The sequence below is a fragment of the Spea bombifrons genome, chromosome 13, assembly GCF_027358695.1.
Source record: "Spea bombifrons isolate aSpeBom1 chromosome 13, aSpeBom1.2.pri, whole genome shotgun sequence".
Lineage (NCBI taxonomy): Eukaryota > Metazoa > Chordata > Amphibia > Anura > Pelobatidae > Spea > Spea bombifrons.
The window spans coordinates 4245482-4263811 of record NC_071099.1 but is presented as its reverse complement, the minus strand read 5'-3'; the positions used below and the strand labels follow the sequence as shown (position 1 = coordinate 4263811).

Below are 18330 nucleotides of genomic sequence, written 5' to 3'. Positions count from 1 at the left end.
AAACACTCAATGCAACTTGATGAAGTTGATTTAGTTGACACAACTGTCCTATCATGACTGTCCCTTTAACATTTATAATATGTTCTTCTGGATATGGTATCTGATCTACACAATTGTGGTTAATGCAGCACTTTTGGAGGTTTGGATAGTTTCGAAGTAACGTTAACCATCATCTCTTATACACAGGAGTGGTGTTGCTGATGGTAGCCGTTGCATGTTCTCACTGCTGCATAAGTAAGAGACACAGGGTCAAGCCAAATCCTGGGATATGACAACGTGTATCCACGGACTGCACACACTTTATCAATACATCAACAAGACAAATACGCCTTCTTATACCAAGCGAATGCACTTTTATATCCTGCTGAACCATATACGGAACCGTACTTTGCTGCCAAAATTGTTCTTGTCCTGGCTTGGCCTAAAGAACTGGGTACAGAGGAACGAGGACTCCACTGAAGGACACTATTATCTGGACAGGATAAAGCCAATAACTACAGGTAAATCAATGGACTTGTTTTAAACACTGCCCAGAATAATTTGAACTGAAATAATTCTGCACTGAAGACACGTCATATAATCTCCTGATTTCAAGGACAATATTATTCTCTCTCTGCACTGAAGGACGACAGAAAACACACAGAATGTGTTAACTCTCAGGGATTAATACATTATTTTGTGTCCGTTTTAGGACAAAGTGAACCAAAAAAAGAAACACAGATCAGATACCTGAAGAAGAAAACGCGTACACACCCTATATAATATTAACACAAGTACAATCAACATCAGAATGTCTTCCTTTAAAATCCGTATTCATCTCACCCTATACAAGTACATGAAACTGGGCTCAAAAAGGGACTGCTGAATGGCGTCAAGTGTTTGAAATGTAAACTGAGAAAAATATACATTTCTTAGGTCTCCATGAACTTAGAATTTCGTACTCAAAGCTTTTTTTTTAAATAAATCTGCAGGAGGTCATAAAAAACAGTATAAAAATATATAATATATGTTATATGGAAATATTGTTTCTGGTGGGTCAAAAATCGGCAATGTTATGTAAAATAAATCAATGGTATTTAAAGTGCAAAAGATTAAAGGGCCTCGAATGCCATATACGTTCTTTACTTTCGGTCAATATTACAGGACCAAGCATACTATTTTACCCTAGTTTGCCTGAGTATGCAGCTAACCAAAGAAGTCAAGATGTTGACGAATTTGAATGTCGGTCTGTGGTTTTAAAGCAAATACTTGCTACGCCTTTATGTGCCTTAAGATATTTTTACATGTATAATAGAAAACAGATTAAAAAAAAAACAAAAAACAGATTAACTGCATTACATGCGAAACAAACTAATACAAAAGAAAGCCAATAATAACATATTGTGATTGTGCAGCCTTCTCAAACATGCTAAATGTTGTATAACTTATGTATAAAATGTCATTTGTTTTGGAGCTCATACCAAAAAGTAGATATCACTATTTGTGATGTAGGGGGTCTAGTAAATATTTTTCTCTTTTTAATAAACTATTAAACTCTTGGTTTTGGAATAAGGGCATCTCTGTGGATTGTTACTACATAAACTATCTGCAGAGCCGCTTGTCCCCTTCATTACCTGGTAGGCTATCCTGTTACATAGGGCCCAGAATGGGTCACAGTTGGGTTCAAACCCTGAACGATCTGGGCGCATACGCAATGGTACCTGCAGCCCCAGCTGCCAAGACACAGCGCCAGGGAGAGTATCGTTTCTGTGCAAGACACTTTGGATTTCCATTCATAGGGAGAGGTGTGGATTTAACTCGGATTATGAATAAACACCACACAGGGTCAGTCTTAGTTCCTCGCTAAAAGCAGGCAATGCAAAGTTATTAATGTCATTAAAGCAATATGGAACTTTAAAAATGTGATCAAATATCAGTTCAGTACATAAATTATTAAAACGTCCATGTTGAACTGGAGTATAATAGGGTTTGACAATCTAAATGTCACCTGTAAGGAAGGAAAATCTCTGCTCCTTATAATTTATGTATCAATGGAATATCATGGAGACGGGTTAGATTTTGCTACAGTTTATCCATTCTTTCATACATCGTCTGACAGAACGGGTTCTGGTACATTCTGTTTATGATAAAATGGGTTAATGTCACTTGACCTGTTTGCAGAGCGTGTTCCCATGGAGCACCCGCAGGTGAAATTACAGCTTAAGCATCATCAGCAGGTTGGAGAACCAGTCACCCTACAATATGTGGTCAGAAAAAAAGCCAACTTTATAGTGACTCTTCTGTAAGGGTGTAGACAAAGCAGGAGACTTAATAGTAGCAGAGGAGCCATTCACCGGCTCTTCTGCGAGGCATGTATGTTCTTGTTTGAGGGTGTACCCTTGTGCCAAAAGAGTTTATTGTACATATTATGTACAGGCTGTGACATAATACAGCTCACATGTCACCCTGCCATAATAATTTAACAGTAGTGGATAAAACATACATTTCTGCCTACAATACTGGTTCTCCCCAAAGCTTTTTGTTAATCTGAGGCAAGTATCTCATCTGCCCTTGACTTTTCTATAGCCTTTCTCTGTGGCAGGGGGTGATCACGCTCCATTAAACATTTAATATGAAGAAATAGTCATCTAGAAAAAACACACTATTTATCTCTTTAACAGAGATAAAATAGCCATGCGATAAATATACATAATATTAAGAAAGAAGAAGGACTGGAGGGAAACCATAGAAGAACCAGCATAGCAATGCAGAGTAGCAATGCGTTCTACTTGTGTCGAAACTATAGGACAATCATTGTAACTGTACTCACGATGAGTAGTAGTCAGATATGTGAATTGCCAGTTGGTACATAGTAATGGGTTTGGTGAAAGCAGCACTCACATGAACTCATACAGCATATTTTAAATGAAGGAAACAGAGCGTTGAGGTCCTTCTTTTTAGCACTAACGCAATGCTAAAATACGACAGGCTATAAAAACATTTTTGCTGGTCAGGTCATTGCATTGCTGGGTGCAGCTGAACACTTTCCAATGGATACAATTAGGATAGTAAGTTATAAAGCACCACCAGGCAGATTAATTCCTCGTAACCCCACCGAGGAAGTGTTGGCATGGTGGACCATGATCTAGTTACATTCTTTTTGATTTTGTACAATTAAGTCATGGCAAGAAGTAAGCTGGTGTTTAAAGTATTCATCTCTCATTTAAAAGTTTAAAAAACAAAATGGGTAGGTTTTTATTATTTATGTGCCCTGTTAGACAGTAAGGAATTGAGTGAGAACCTTTTTTTGGCTAGAGAGGAATCAAAGTGTGGGCAGTGTAGGGAAAGTATTTTAAGGGACCTGTAATTGTATCCTTACACTTGCAGAATATAGGTGAGAGAATGAGCTCCAATAAACTTCTTGAAAAGGTTTTGCGTGAACGACAATGAGGCTGAGCTATTAGACTGTCGATATTTTAAAAGTTGGGTGAGTGTACGTCAATACTCCGTGCATTGCTCATTAACCATAATGATGTTAATCTTTCACCTACTAACTGACTAACGGCAGGGTCACTTACTCATTCACCTAACTGAATTTTAGAACGCATGAGGTTATTTATTGATTAAAGTGAGCCTGCCACACAAAACTTTCATTACTCGCTGATAAATTGCATATTTTTCAGATGCAAAAGGGTGTTTGTGTACATTCAGATAAGTATAAAATGCCATAACTCCATAACTTTTCATTTATTAGCAGTTCAGCTAGGACAAACAATATTCTTTCTGTATAAGAAGTAGACCTGTTTTGTGAACATGTTTTGCATACCATAACTGCAAATGTCAGTTAAGCAACATGTTATACATACATTTGCTAGCTGATATACATGCTCATATATACATATATGTATTCACAACACACAAGTATAAAATTCTTATTAAAACATGCTAAAAACAGCTTTTTCAAAACCATTTTTCCAAATCTGGTAATTCTTCCCCCCTTGTGCTATTTCGGGTATCTTTGAAGCCGGCCAATGCAATTTACCCCAAACCATATATTTTTTGAAAACTAGACACCCCAGGGTATTTCAAATGCTGGTATTTTAACTCTTTCCATGCACTAAATCTACCACCAGTCTTTGTCAAACGTTGTGGTAGTCAATTTTTTGCGTTTGTTTGTTTCACACACATTTTACTTCAGGTATGAATTAACAGGTCTTGGTATATGTCACTGTCATAAAACACCCCAATATGTGTTCAGCAACATCTCCTGAGTACAGTGATATCCCAAGCATGGGTTTGTTGGGTTGTTGAGGGGGGCTAAAAGGCCACATTTGGGGCATGCGCATTTTTCAATGTAAAACTTTGACACTTGGTGCCCATGCCCTATTTGGTACATCTTTGAGCCGGGCCATTTCAGTGTGCCCCAATAAAACCATATATTCTTGAGAACTAGACGCCCCGGGTATTTCAAATGCTGGTAATTTTACTCTTTTTTTTTTGTGTGTGTATTTTTCCCCACACACGTACTTTATGTATGGATTTACAGCTCCTGGTATATGTCGCTGTCACACAACACCCCAATACGTGTTCAGCAACATCTCCTGACTACATTGATCAGTGATCCCCCATACATGGGATTGTCAGGTTTTTTGGGGGCTAAAAGGCCACATTTGGGGCAAAAGCACTCACAGTGGCGGTTGTGACCGTTCCGGAGCGGTCACGGCTGTCCTGGGGTGGGAGTTCGGCGTCTCTGAATGCCTCGTGTATGGCGGACGTTGGCGCCTCGGGGAGGGTCCAGACACGGCCCCTGATGCCGATCGCTGTGTCACTGAATGCCTCGACATCAAGGCATTACAGCAACACCGTTTGGGTGCAGAAATTGAACGTAGATCGCTTTCTGCAACCGTTTGAAGTCATGAAGGTCCTGGCACGTCAATTGTCATAAACCCTTTGTTTTCAGGTGACCGTCAATTGTCATTAAGGGGTTAATGAACAAACCGGGTGTTTAAAAACAAACAGCAGATCTACTGCACACAACACTTTTATCTCTGTCACATGGCATTTCTCTAATCGCCTTCTTATTTTACTGATGTAATAAAAGCTATATTTTAAAGGAACAATAACACAAACACACTATTTCTCAAACTAGGTTTTAATACCTAAAACACTTTTGCTAGTAAATATTAATTCACATGTAAACTATTTTTTTCATATTTAATAAAAACTATGATTGAGAAAAATGCATTTCTTTTTTTATTTCCTTTTATTTGATAACCTGCCCCCTAGTTATGCATATCTGACCCCAGGCTTGCCACACTGCCCCCCAGATATGCCTTATACTCCCTATATGCCACTATGCACCCCAATATGAATTGTACCCCCTATATGCCACTGTGCCCCCCTATATGGCACTCTGCCCCAATATACCTTATGCCCACCTTATATGCCTTATGCCCACCCCCAACATGCCTTATACCCCCTGACATGCCTTATACCCCTATATGCCCCCTCATATGTGCCCCCTCATATGACTTATACCCCCAGATATGCCATTCGGACCCCGCCCTAGAAAAACGAATCCCTGGAGCGAGAACCCATAATACATTTTCAAACATCTTATTTTAATCTATAAAGACGGTTCCCTTCCCATTTCCTAAAGATACCAAACTGGTAACTAAAATGATACACAAACATTTATTTTCCTATGATGACTAATTTCTATCAACAGCATTTTGTATTTTAGATAAACAGTGCCACAGTGTGGTCTGTAAGATGAATGGTAAACCAGAAATTTTATTTAAACTATAGTAGATAGTAGAAGTATGCCCTTTAACCCCTTCAGGACCGGGGGGGGGGGTTTACGACGTTTGCGCTAAAAGACCAGAGCCATTTTTGTGTTCTTGCTGTCTTTCTTCAACTGTAAATTCTCTTTTAGTGCACCCACACAAATCATATATTGTTTTTTTCAGCACAAGTAGGGCTTTCTTTTGAAATAATAATTATATAAATAAACCATCATTTAGTATGGAAAATATCTAAAAATGTGGGAGAAATTAAGAAAAACAAGGAAATATTTTCAGTTTCACCTATAAAAACGTAATATAACCAGTGCAGATGGGGGGAAAAAACTCCAAACGTGTATTTAGGTATTTGTCCTCTTTTTGGAAACACCACATATTGCTCGTATTTTCATTTACCGTATTGGCCCGAATACAGGCCACACTTTTTTCCTCCACTTTAGGTCTTTAAAGTGGGGGTGCGGCCTGCTGGGTTTTTGTTCCATTTTCATTTATCCACAGCGCTGCAGGGACCTAGATCCTTCTCTCTGGCTGCCGTGGACGTCTGCGCGATGACCTCTGCTGCCGGAACTTCCGCCTGGTGGAGCACCAGCATGACATAACCTTCCGGTTCTCCACCATAGAAGTGCCGGCAGCGGAGGTTGCCTACGCGTATTGCGCAGACGTTAACCGCTGGTCTGCCCAGACACCTGACTAAGACTAAGATTCAGATCACCCGCAGCGCTGCAGGGGACCTGGATCCTCCTCTCTGGCACCAAGTGAACGTCTGACAAGGTCAGACAACCTCTGCTGCTACCCGACACTTCCACTGGAGCTTCTATGAAAGAGCACTGGCGTGGCGTGACCTTCCGGTGCTCAGTCATAGAGCAGCAGCGGAGGTTGTCTGCGCATTGCGCAGACATCCACTGGCTGCCCCATTAGACACCAGGGAGTCTGGAGCACGGGGGACAAGTCTAGGGATGCATCGGTAAGTTGGAGGAGGGGCATATAGGGGGGAATAAGGCATATCAAGGGGACAGAGTGGCATATAGGGGGTATAAGGCATATCTGGGGGGAAAGAACAGCAAGCTGTGGGGCAGGTTAGCAAATAAAAGGAAATAAAAACAAAAATGCATTTACATGTGAATTAATATTTGCTACTAAAACTTTTTTCCTATAGGGTAGTCTTTTTCTTTTTTTTTTCTAAAATAATATTCAAATTTTGGGGTGTTGTCTAAAAATCAGAATACGCTATATATTTTTTTCAAATTTGTTCGGCAGGGACAGCGTAGATTTTCCCTATTTGTCTCAGACCAAGGGCAGCGTTTATGTTTCAGACTCTACCCTTATTAGTGTTCACAGATTCCAAATCCAACCTACCAAAGTATATACATTCCTAATATTGGCCGTACCCCTATAGTTTATAGAAAATGTAATAAAAAAGCACATTATCTGAAGGTTAAAAGAGTATTTTCCCAATCTCTCAACAATTCTCACACTCACCCTCTCAATGTCTCTGCCAACAGCTTCCATGTTCTTGTCTGATTTCATGCAACTCTGCTTCTTTTGTTGACTCTTCTGTCTTCCGCTTCTCTCAAGAAGTGTCTTCTTGCTTCGTCGACTTCTCTGTTAACCAGGCCTCCCGCAGCACTTCAGTAAAAACAATTCTCTTTCTCTGTGAATCTGTGTGTATTATACCGGCACATCGGAGTACCTCCGCAAAACAGCGGAGTCACAGGACAGCCCCTCCCCTTTACCTCCAATCGGGAAAGAGGGTGTGCCCGGAGGCGTCACCTTTTTATAGGAGTGTGCCGGGAGGCCTCATTCATGGAGAAGCGGACGAAGAAAGAAGACATTTCTTTTTATTAAATTATGGGAAAAAGCACAGCCTATAATGAGGACAATGTGGTAAAAATTTAACCCAGGCTATTTTACAAGGGTCATTCTCTACTGATTTTTGCTACAGAACAGGATAAGCGGCTCCACACAAAAACATTTATGTTCTGCAAAATCTTCTAAGTATAGTAACACCTGTTTATTGATTTTCAACATAGGGTACAGAATAGAAGAGGGAATTCGCATATGCGCACTACTGCTGCTAAGGCTTAGGAAAATTCATAACTGGCACTCACCCCAAAGACTCACAGAAGTTCACCATTGTCTCAAATCCAGCCATGGCAGCTCTATCAGATGCTTTGGAAGCTCTTCTCTTTGCCTAAAGGATTAAAGTTTTAAGTTCTATTTCATTCTTTGTTAAATCATTATAAAAAAATAAAGGTATCTAGCTGTTTGCATTTGGCATGCCATGGCAAATAGACAGTTGCAGATGTGTAACCAAATAGTAGTAGAACATCAAAAACCCTGGTCCTAAAAACAACCTGCCCCTATTTGAGAAGACAAGTCCCAACGTAATTTCACAGACACGGATAGCCTTACCACGAAACAGCATGATGTGCATACCCTCCTAATATACTGCAATACTCCCTTCTCTCTACCGAAGGTCCTTGCGGCTGTGTGTATATATATATATATATATATATATATATATATATATATATATATATATATGCTAAGGGGGCTGAATGATTCAACCCAACTTAAATACACCATATGACCTAAAGTATGATGGCACCTCTCTTATTAAGTATAGGTGCTTCAGCCTCAACCATTGCTAAGCACATAGGCAGCCATCTCTATAGACAAACATTGGCAATAGAATGCGTTGTACTGAGCACATCAGTAACTTTGAACATGGCACTGTCCTAAGATGCCACCTTTGCTACAAGTTAGATGTAACTAGCATCTAGGAGTCACAACAGCTATGAAGCTATGAAGCAGTAGACCACGCACGGTGACAGCAGGGATGCTGAAGGCTGAAGTGTGTAACCCTGTAAAATTCACCTGTCCTCTGCAGAATCCTTCACTACAGAGTTCCAAAAATGCCTCTGGAAGTAACATCAGCACAAGCGCTGTATGCCATGAGCTTCATGAAATGGGTTTCCATGGCCGAGCAGCTGCACAAAAGTCAAAGATCGTTATGCACAATGCCAAGCGTCGGCTGGAGTGGTGTAAAGCACACCGACACTGGGCTCTGGAACAATGTTAATGTGTTCTCTAGATTGATAAATCACGCTTCATTATCTGAAAGACGAAATTGTGTTTGGCTGATGTCAAGAGAGCAATTTCTACGGAATACATGGCGCCTACTGTAAAGGTTTGCGGAGGATGTAACTTATAATAAAATATTCCCCTAAAACAATTAATTAATGTACCAAAATCAAAGTAATAGTAATCCTACAAATTGATAGATGTCAGCAAAGGAATGGTTACAAATCCACTGGTATATCTATATAAATCCTATCTATAAACTCTGGTAGGGCTGTACTGCCTCTAACTTGATGGATTGGATTGGAATTTCTATAGTCTCTGTTCACAGAAAGGTCAGGTGGTAGGCCATTCACGTACATAAATAATCAAATAAACCACCAGTGATTCATAAAACGCAGGAGTATGGGGAGAACATGCCTTCTGCAGCTACACCGCCTGTGAGCTCAACCCAGTGGGTGAAGGATTTACGTTCAGCGTAACAACAAAATAAGAAAACGGGACAGTTACTCAAACACGGAAACAGCCCAGCCATTCATAAATACATGGAATGAAACGGAAAGATGTGAGCCAGGCCGTCTCGTCCAAAATCAGCGACTGACCTCTCAAATGCTCTTTGGCTTAATGGGCACGAATTCCTAGAGATGCATGCCAAACCCCATCCCAGAAGAGTAGGGGCTGCTATAACTGCGAGGTGGGGGGGAAACTCCATATTAAAGCCCATGGATTTGGATTGATATGTCTAACAAGATATAGGCGTGATGGTCAGGTTCCAACATAATTCTGGTCATATAATGTATAATGAAATCAGAGTTACTGCAATTTGGAACACATGCCAAATTCCGACACTAAAGGCAGCAACAATTATTTAAAAAATTAAATTAATAAAAAAACCCAATGTAAGCTCAATTACAGTTTTACTATAATAAAAATCCTGCACATTTTATCAGCAAAATGCAGAATGAATTATGGTTTGGCTCAGACAGGTTGCGTGACTGTTGATCATCCGCAATATCTGCAACGTCTTTCCTCATTTTGAGCCAATTTAAACTACCGTATTTCCCCATGTATAAGACAGTCCTATGTATAAGACGCACACTAATTTTGGGGCCCGAAATCTGAAAAAAAAATATATTACATAGAGTTATTGTACTGGCTGCCCGGGCATGATATGAGTGTGATTGATGTTAGCTGCTAGCAATTGTTAGCAATCACACTCCTATCATGCTCAGGCAGCCAGTACATGCACATCACTTTCAGCCTCGCTGTGCCCCCTACACACGCATCCATGCTATCGTACACACACACACATATATATTCATTAATTTACTCCCCCACCCTTACCTAAACTGCAGATCTTCTGGTGCCGCTCGCAGACTTCCGTGGGCGCAGCTGTTTCCCTCTGCGTTGCTCGAACAGGAACAGGAACGGAGCGGATTCCTGTGTCGCCCCGACGGAACAAGAGACGGTGCTGAGGCTGAGCAACACAGAGGTAAGCAGCAGGTCCCATGCAGATGATTATTTCCGATAAACAAAAAAAAAATCTACCACCACTGTATAAGACACCAAATTTTCTAAAAATGCGTCTTATACATGGAGAAATACGGTATTTTTGTAACAGTATCAATTATGCTGACTTATTGAAACAATAATATATGCATTGTTCAACTAAACTCCATCAGCACCCCTGAGAACTATACAATGCAAAACCCTGTCGCTCACCTGGGCTTGTGAGATTTCCTTGTTGATGAGGAAGCTCACTTGGTCCCGGTCAGTTCTGGAGTAATACAGACGACAGAAGGACTGCTTGCCATCACGGCCGGCTCTCCCTGACTCCTGGTAATAACCTGCCATTGACTTGGCAACGTTCCAGTGAGCCACAAACCTACCAACAAACCCAAGCAGCATGTCATACTACAAGTCAGTACCTTGCTCATCACAACAAATGATTTTTAAATGTAAATTACTTAAATGTGGGTTTCCTATTAAGGCACTCGCTCTCACATTATAAGGTGTATATTTCAGAAGTAGGAGCACTTAATGCAGACACGTACAACTGTAAGGGAGCTAGCTTGGGGAAATGTGTAAAGGTCGTGCAACGGGAATAATGCAGGGATATAAACAGCACTCAAAGTAACACATATAACAAACAACTTTTGATTACTTAGTATTGATAGATATGTATTGTACATGCTTGATGAAGGGGTACTTGGAGGGTTAGTGAAGGGGTTCCAAATAACTGTTACAATAAAGGAGTAATAATGGCCAAATAGTTGAGGAGTTATCGTTCTGAAGCATATCTACCTTACCTTACATTGGCTTTATCAACACCCATTCCAAAACTAATCGTAGCCACAATAACTGGAACAACCTCCTCCATCCACTCGTTCTGAATCGTCACTCTATCTCCAGCTTTAAGACCTGGTGGCAAAACACAAAGTGCTTACACATTCTGATATGTTGTCGCACGCAATTATCCTCTATACAATAACTCTGTCACAGCTCTGATTCAGCTCACACCTTTAAAAGCTAAAAACAGGAGCAGAATCAAAACATACTCTCCAGGTGGTGCAGCAGCTGGAGCCCATCTTCATGCACCATGTGTGAGAGAAGATACTGGATAATCAGAATAGAAAAACACTGCAATGAGGAATTAGATCCAAACGTTATACCACAAAGATTAGCCTTTTTATGCGTAACCTTGCAGGTGATTTGTTCAGCTGATAAATACATAGTATTAAAAGCTAGGCCTACTATTCATGTAAACCATCAATGCCTCATGCAGGTCAAATAAGTAAATGTGTTTGCTCATACGGAAAAGTATAGTTCCACACTCACCAGCATGATAGGCTTTGGACTTGACCCCTCGTTGGGACAGCTGGATAGCCACCTCTTCACAACTTTCTCTGGTCCTGCAGTAAACGATCCCACAGCCTGAGAAACCCTGTGAGATTGGGTGATGCTGTGAGTTTCAATCAAATCAAACGAGGGCAGGAAAATGCGCTTGGATCACTTTCATGATCTTTTCTTACTTTTCATGAAATGAGTTTGCTTTCACATCAAGATTAAAATTCAATACTAAACTCAGCTTTAGTACCTATATCCTTGTCTAGCAGTTACTGGACAATAATAGGTATAGAATCTATAAATACCACTTGCATCCACTTTTGCTAATTCTCTACTGAAAAGAAAATCAGATTCATGGAATGGAGTTTTATTAGTGAAGGCTACAGTTTTTTGGTAGTTTATATTTATATCTCAAGAGCTGGCATACAAAACTTTTCTGTGGGGCTTAAATTCTTCATAAATGTGCCCAACTCTGCAACATCCTCTTACTGCTATAATATATATAGCCCCACAGAAAAGTATATACCGTATATATATATATATATATATATATATATATATATATATATATATATATAAAAATACTAAAGTCTACATAAATGCACCAAGCTCCCCAATTATCTCTTCGGGTCATACTAATGCAAAACAATATAACATTTTCCAAAATAAATATCAATCATAAGAGCAGAATCAAATATTTAAGTCCTTCCCTACCTATGGATTATAGGTAACCAGCCAAGAGGTCTTTTTTGACCTTTAAATTTAAACACCTGGCTGTGGCATTGTTTTATCGTTTGGTAATCAAAAATGTTTGAGGTTGTATTAATCTCATTAGAACCGTTAAATACGCATTTACCGAGATAATATTTAACCTAATATCTTCACATCTGACAGATTATATTTTTGCTCAAATGAGGGAAAGACTCAATATATGCATTAACCAGAAGATCTTTTTATGTACTGAATGCCCTTAACCCTCTAGTTGACCAAGGAAATGTACAAATTTGATAGTCTTGTGTTGGTCTCTCTCAATATTATTCTTAATTCTTAGTACTTAATCTCAATAGAACAGTTCATACAATGCTTTTAGTTTTTAATTTATCTACTGAATCAAAATTTTCAACTTGTCCGCTTTAGATAATGCTCAGATTGTCAGTAAGTTCCCATCTGTATTTCACATTATGTTGTCCTTTGTTTAGGACAAAAAAGTTGCACATAAAAGTTAGAGTCCTGAAACCATAACAAAGTCAAAGCAAAGTATATACAGTACATGTGTAGAGCATTTTGGAGAAACAAGCTGAGGGGAGTAATATCTGTTTGTCTTGACCACTACAGCATGTATTTTTTAATTTAGTCGATGAGTGGGGATTAGTAGACAACTGGTTTCCAGCTTCACCGGAATACTGAATTACCAGATCTGTCTGTATGAAGAAAGAGGAAAATTATGAAGAAGATATCCCTTTATCTTGCACGTATAAAGATTTCTTCCAGAATCCCTTAAGGACAGAGGATGTTATTTCAGGTTAAGTAGAACTATATAACCAATATATATTATTAAATATAAAAAAATTGGAGAAAAATAAAACCACACAGTCATTGTTTTGCTGAAATGTACTGACTCGTGCTAATATTTTACCTCACCTTATTGGCTTCATTCTATATATTTTACGTATGACCTTGTTGCCACTTACCCCTTGGGGCTTTTTTTCTCCCAGAGCTTTCAGACAAAATTCTTTCAGGTTCCCATAAGGATCGCCTAGTAGCTCCTTCATCTGCACGTCATAAAACAGGTTGAAACGGAAGCAAGGCGTTTTAAATATAGCAATGGGTTGGCGCAGCTTCAGTGAAGTCATGATGTCTTCTTGCACTTGCTTAGTGGCAGTGGCAGTGAGGGCCACACATGGTGTTTGTGGTATGCGGGAGCGCAAGGAACCCAGGCGCATGTAATCGGGGCGGAAATCGTGCCCCCACTCTGAAACACAATGCGCTTCATCTATGATGAGGTAGGACAGAAGGCCACGTGAGACAAGCAGTGTCAGTGTGGGCTGAAAACCTGGAGACGCTGCCATCTCTGGGGTGATATAAAGTAATTTGATTTTTGGATGCTCGCTCTCCAGGTCTTGCAGAATATTTTTGCGTTCCTGAAGAGGCAGCTTGGAGTTCAGAGAGCAAGCTTTTATCTTTAGAGCAAGCATGTGATCTACTTGATCCTGAAACACCAAAGAACCAGATAAACCATTGTTATTATTTATTTCAGAGGAACTGCTTATTTGAAATCGTCACACATATTTAAAATAACTTCTTGACAGATATATCCACTGTTTTTGGCTCACTGTTGCCCCTTGTTCACCTCAAGGAAACACGGCTCATATTCATTTACAAGTGGGTGCTAACTTTCTCCCAGCTAATGGGACCTTTGGTGCACTGCATATGTTCTTTCTTAACCCCTTAATGACAAAGCCCGTACATGTACAGGCTCAAAATGCATTGTTTTCAATGGGTTTAGGGACCACCCATTGTCCTTAAGGGGTTAAGTACTTTCTCCCCTAGTTAGAGAGTTCAGGAAAGAATCCTACTGGTACAATACTTACAATGATGTAAAAAATGAAAGGTCAATTCAAATAAAACCAAAAATGACAATTACTGATCGCTTAATGACAAGCAGACCGACCATAATTATTTCCATATTGGGTCTGTTTAAGACTCAGAATAGGTCCAATTGGCATGAGCATTATGCCTTTCATATATATTTGGCTACTTCTCACCTGAATCAAAGCAATTAGAGGAGAAATGACAACAGTGATTCCCACGGCTAGAACAGCTGGAAGCTGGTAACACAGAGACTTCCCTGCTCCGGTCGGCATGCACACAAACACATCTCGGTCCCCTAAAGAGAGAGAGGAGAGTGGTTCAGACACATTTATAATAGTATAGGAACACTGTATTACAGGACTAGATTTTTTCACAGTATCAAGGTAAACCTCACTTCTGCATCCAGAGTATGTATCTACAACAGTAAAGAGAATAAATAAGATCCCCAAAGGCTGATTTGAGCTGGTTGTTCCTTAATTCCATTGATACTAAGGAGCCTTGCAAAGTAAAGCGTTAGTAGATATGAATTTTACCACTTACAGGGGAGAAATACCAACATATTCTTGTACCAGGGTCATGGACTATAGTAGTCTGTACAACAGAACAGCATATTTATGAATGCAAAACACACAGAAACATGAGAGTAACCATCTTAAATGGACAGTAATGGAGGATTAGCAATGCCCCACCTTTCACTACAGTCCGTGTTGCGTTTTCCTGCAAATCTGTCCGGAAAGAATCGAACCCAAAGACATCCTTAAGGGCCACTTGGACTCTGCACTTGGAATTGGCAGGTAAAGAGGTAGAAGGTTGGGAACACATTTTCTGGCTGAGGAAAAATAATGGAAAGTTAGCAGAGTTAGAAAATTAATATTATCTTTCACATCTAATGCTATTAACAGAAAAAAGTTAGGCGCCAGCAGTAAAGAGGCTACCTGGCCCCCAAGCAGCAGCAACATCCCAATGTTTTATTTATTTAATCTCACTATCTACCCTCTACCCATTTTTCTTTATGTCACTGCTCTTCTTTCCCCTCACAACAACCCCATTACCTTATTATTATCATCTTTTATTATATAGCGCCAACAATCTACGCAGCGCTTAATACAATACATATATTCAAGGGGTATGACCAGACCAGAATCGACAGACTAAGACAAACCGATACATTACGGGGAGAGAGCCCTGCTCACAAGCTTACAATCTTGAGGGTAACAAACATAAGGAACAAAGAAAGGAGAGAGGTAGTGTGGTGGTTGTATCGGCGACAGGGAAGTTCTAGCAACTAAGACGGTGCGGCTTCTCTAAAGAAGTGAGTTTTGAGATGTTTGAATGTTGGGAGGGAGAATGAAAGATGAAGGTTCGGTGGAATTAAGTTAAAGAGGTATGGGGACAGCACCAGTGAAATCTCTTAGATGGGAAAAGGAAAAGGTAATAAGTGAGGATGAGAACCTTAGCCCATGGGGAAAAAAAACGTAAAGATCGAGTAGGGGAGTATTGTTTCTGAAAGTTTACATGGATGATACTGAAGACCAAATGAGTTGATTACTTTGTCAAGAGATGAAATATAAAGAGAGAACAGCAGAGGCCCAAGGACTGATCCCTGGGGAAAGTCAACCCAAAGTGGAAGCAGTGATGATGTCTTGCCAGACAGAGAAGGAACGGTTAGACAGATTTGAGGAGATCCAGGAGAGAGCTGTATCCCGCCTGTAGAAGAAAGTCAAGAAGAAGGTGGTGATCAACAGTATCAAAACCAGCAAAGAGATCCAGGAGCATTAGAACGGAGGAAGTGACAAGTCATTGGAGACTTCTGTTAGAGCCATTTCAGTAGGGTAAAAGGGTTTGAAACCAGACAGTTACATGGAGGAAACATCAATGACAAACCACATGATTATCACACCTTTGAGATCTCTAGGCCGCTGGATTCTGTATGTGACTTTTACAACAATCACATCATCCTTTTTCAATGAGTCCTCCACCATGTCTCAATCCCCTTAACCACCTAATAGAATGTAAACCCACACAAGCAGGGCCCTCCTCTTTTCGTTATCTCCGTTCATTTCATTGTTCATAATTTGAGGCTAAATAGGATTAAAATAAACCTCATGAACTGGTTGATAGTTTAAAAGTTGATATGACACTAAAAATACCCCTAAGTGCTTAACAGTAGAATATTTCTATTGCCCCACACCTACTATGTTGCTAGAACAGCATGGGTCAAAGTCATATTCTGTCATTCTTTCACTTACTCATGTTATTGTTATTTTTATTTTGATATTGTTTAATTTGTATTTTCCTTGTACTGTAATAATGCTACAGAATCTACTAGTGTTCTAAAAACACAATGTAATGAGTTTACATACCACAGAACCTCTTATGTGCCATGTGGAATGTGTTGGGAGTCACACCATGGAGGTTAGGAAAGCTGTGGTTGGGATATATGCATTTCAGGATATTAGAAGGCAAAGTCTCTATAAATAGCTTGGTAACCATACTAACTTGGTGTTGAGAGTTCCACCAAAGGCATCTGGGTCCTGCTGAATGGCAATTTAAAGCCATAGCCTATTCATGTGACTATGGTGGCCATTGTATGTTCAGTGAGAGTGGGTTTTAGAGCATTTTTAATACTGCTTATGGTTCCCTGAAATGATTATTGAACGTAACATATCACTACTAATAATACTAATATAAGTAACTTTATTTTAAAATGTCTGGATACATACAATATAAATATAGCAGTAAAATGATTATAAGGACACGAGACAAGTCTACATCATGAAACATTAAAGGGTAATTGCTATTTATGGATACACTCTGTATTATAACTGACATTTCCTTCCATTGTTTTAATGATGGATACAAATATCTGAAGATGAATTGTCTTCATGTAAAATGTCTGTGTCATTTCTTATTGCTTCCAGTTTTCAGGCTTTCAAGTTCACCCTACATTCCCACTGATCCTATCCTCAGGTTTGACTCAAAGTTATTACTTCTGGAAGAGTAATTCTTATTTTAGTAATTGCTTAGAGAACTACAGGTAATGCATGTTTCTCTGTGTCTATGACCATAACTGCCCCATGCCACTCTCATTACTGCTACATAATGTAAGATTTCAGTAAAAAGCAATGTAGAGACAGCTAATTTTATATGATGTTCATCCCCGGCTGGAAAAGTGTCAATTTAAAGTGTCTTATTGGCAAGCTTTGAGCTCTAGGGTTCAAACACTGATTAAATATATACAAACAACACTCATGTAACATGTGGCGGGTGTGAAAAACCACTTACTGCCAAGTTATCAATTAACGTTATACGAAAATAAAAACTGGATGAATTCTCCTCCAAAACCAACGCTCGTGAAGATCACGCATTCCATTAACATCGATTCACCCACTGATCATATAACAAATGTTCTAAACAAAGTAATCCATAATATCAAATAATACCTTAAACATGCAACCCAGCCAGCCACAGCATCTTACCACCGTGCTGTCACCAGGGGTGTCTAGACTTTAACTACAGACCATTATATGCGATAAATATATATATATATATATATATATATATATACATACATAGATACATATAGGTCATCCAGACTATGCCTTGACTTTTACAATTAAAGATTATTCAGGCACTGAACACACATTCACCTAGTTGTCAAAACCTTGTCTTATATAACTATCACCATTTACGGTCAGGAAGACATTAAACGTGCTCGAGGAAGGCACTGCCTTCCGTACATACGTTAGAGTTCTTAATGAGACCTTTAAGGATGTGTTAAGACAATGTCATCCATATCAGGAGTCTCCCCGACCAGTCTTGTACACAGTAACTGCCCAGGACTAAAGAACGAGACATTATTATCTCGGTTCCGTTATACTGGCTTTAGACCCGTTAACGTGCAATAGGCTTACAGGTCTCATGAATATGCGTCAGTGTATGCGAACGGTTATCGCTAGACACAAAAAGCTACACAGAAACATATCACCACCTCATAAACTTCCTCTCAACTTCCGCCGGTCCCGGCGCG

At 39.6% G+C, this 18330-nt stretch overlaps 1 protein-coding gene across 1 annotated transcript in view; it reads right to left on the bottom strand.

Moving 5' to 3' along the window:
- RECQL5 (RecQ like helicase 5) overlaps positions 1–18327 on the bottom strand; it is a 32170-nt gene extending 13843 nt beyond the window's left edge. The window contains exons 1-8 of the mRNA XM_053453113.1: positions 18292–18327; positions 14990–15129; positions 14474–14595; positions 13400–13918; positions 11700–11805; positions 11171–11282; positions 10584–10746; positions 7889–7971 (exon numbers count right to left, since the gene is read on the bottom strand). Coding sequence (XP_053309088.1) covers positions 7889–7971; positions 10584–10746; positions 11171–11282; positions 11700–11805; positions 13400–13918; positions 14474–14595; positions 14990–15129; positions 18292–18296 — 1250 coding nt within the window. The 5' untranslated portion in view covers positions 18297–18327. The remainder of the gene's footprint in view (positions 1–7888; positions 7972–10583; positions 10747–11170; positions 11283–11699; positions 11806–13399; positions 13919–14473; positions 14596–14989; positions 15130–18291) is intronic.
- Between the last annotated feature and the right edge of the window lie 3 nt (positions 18328–18330).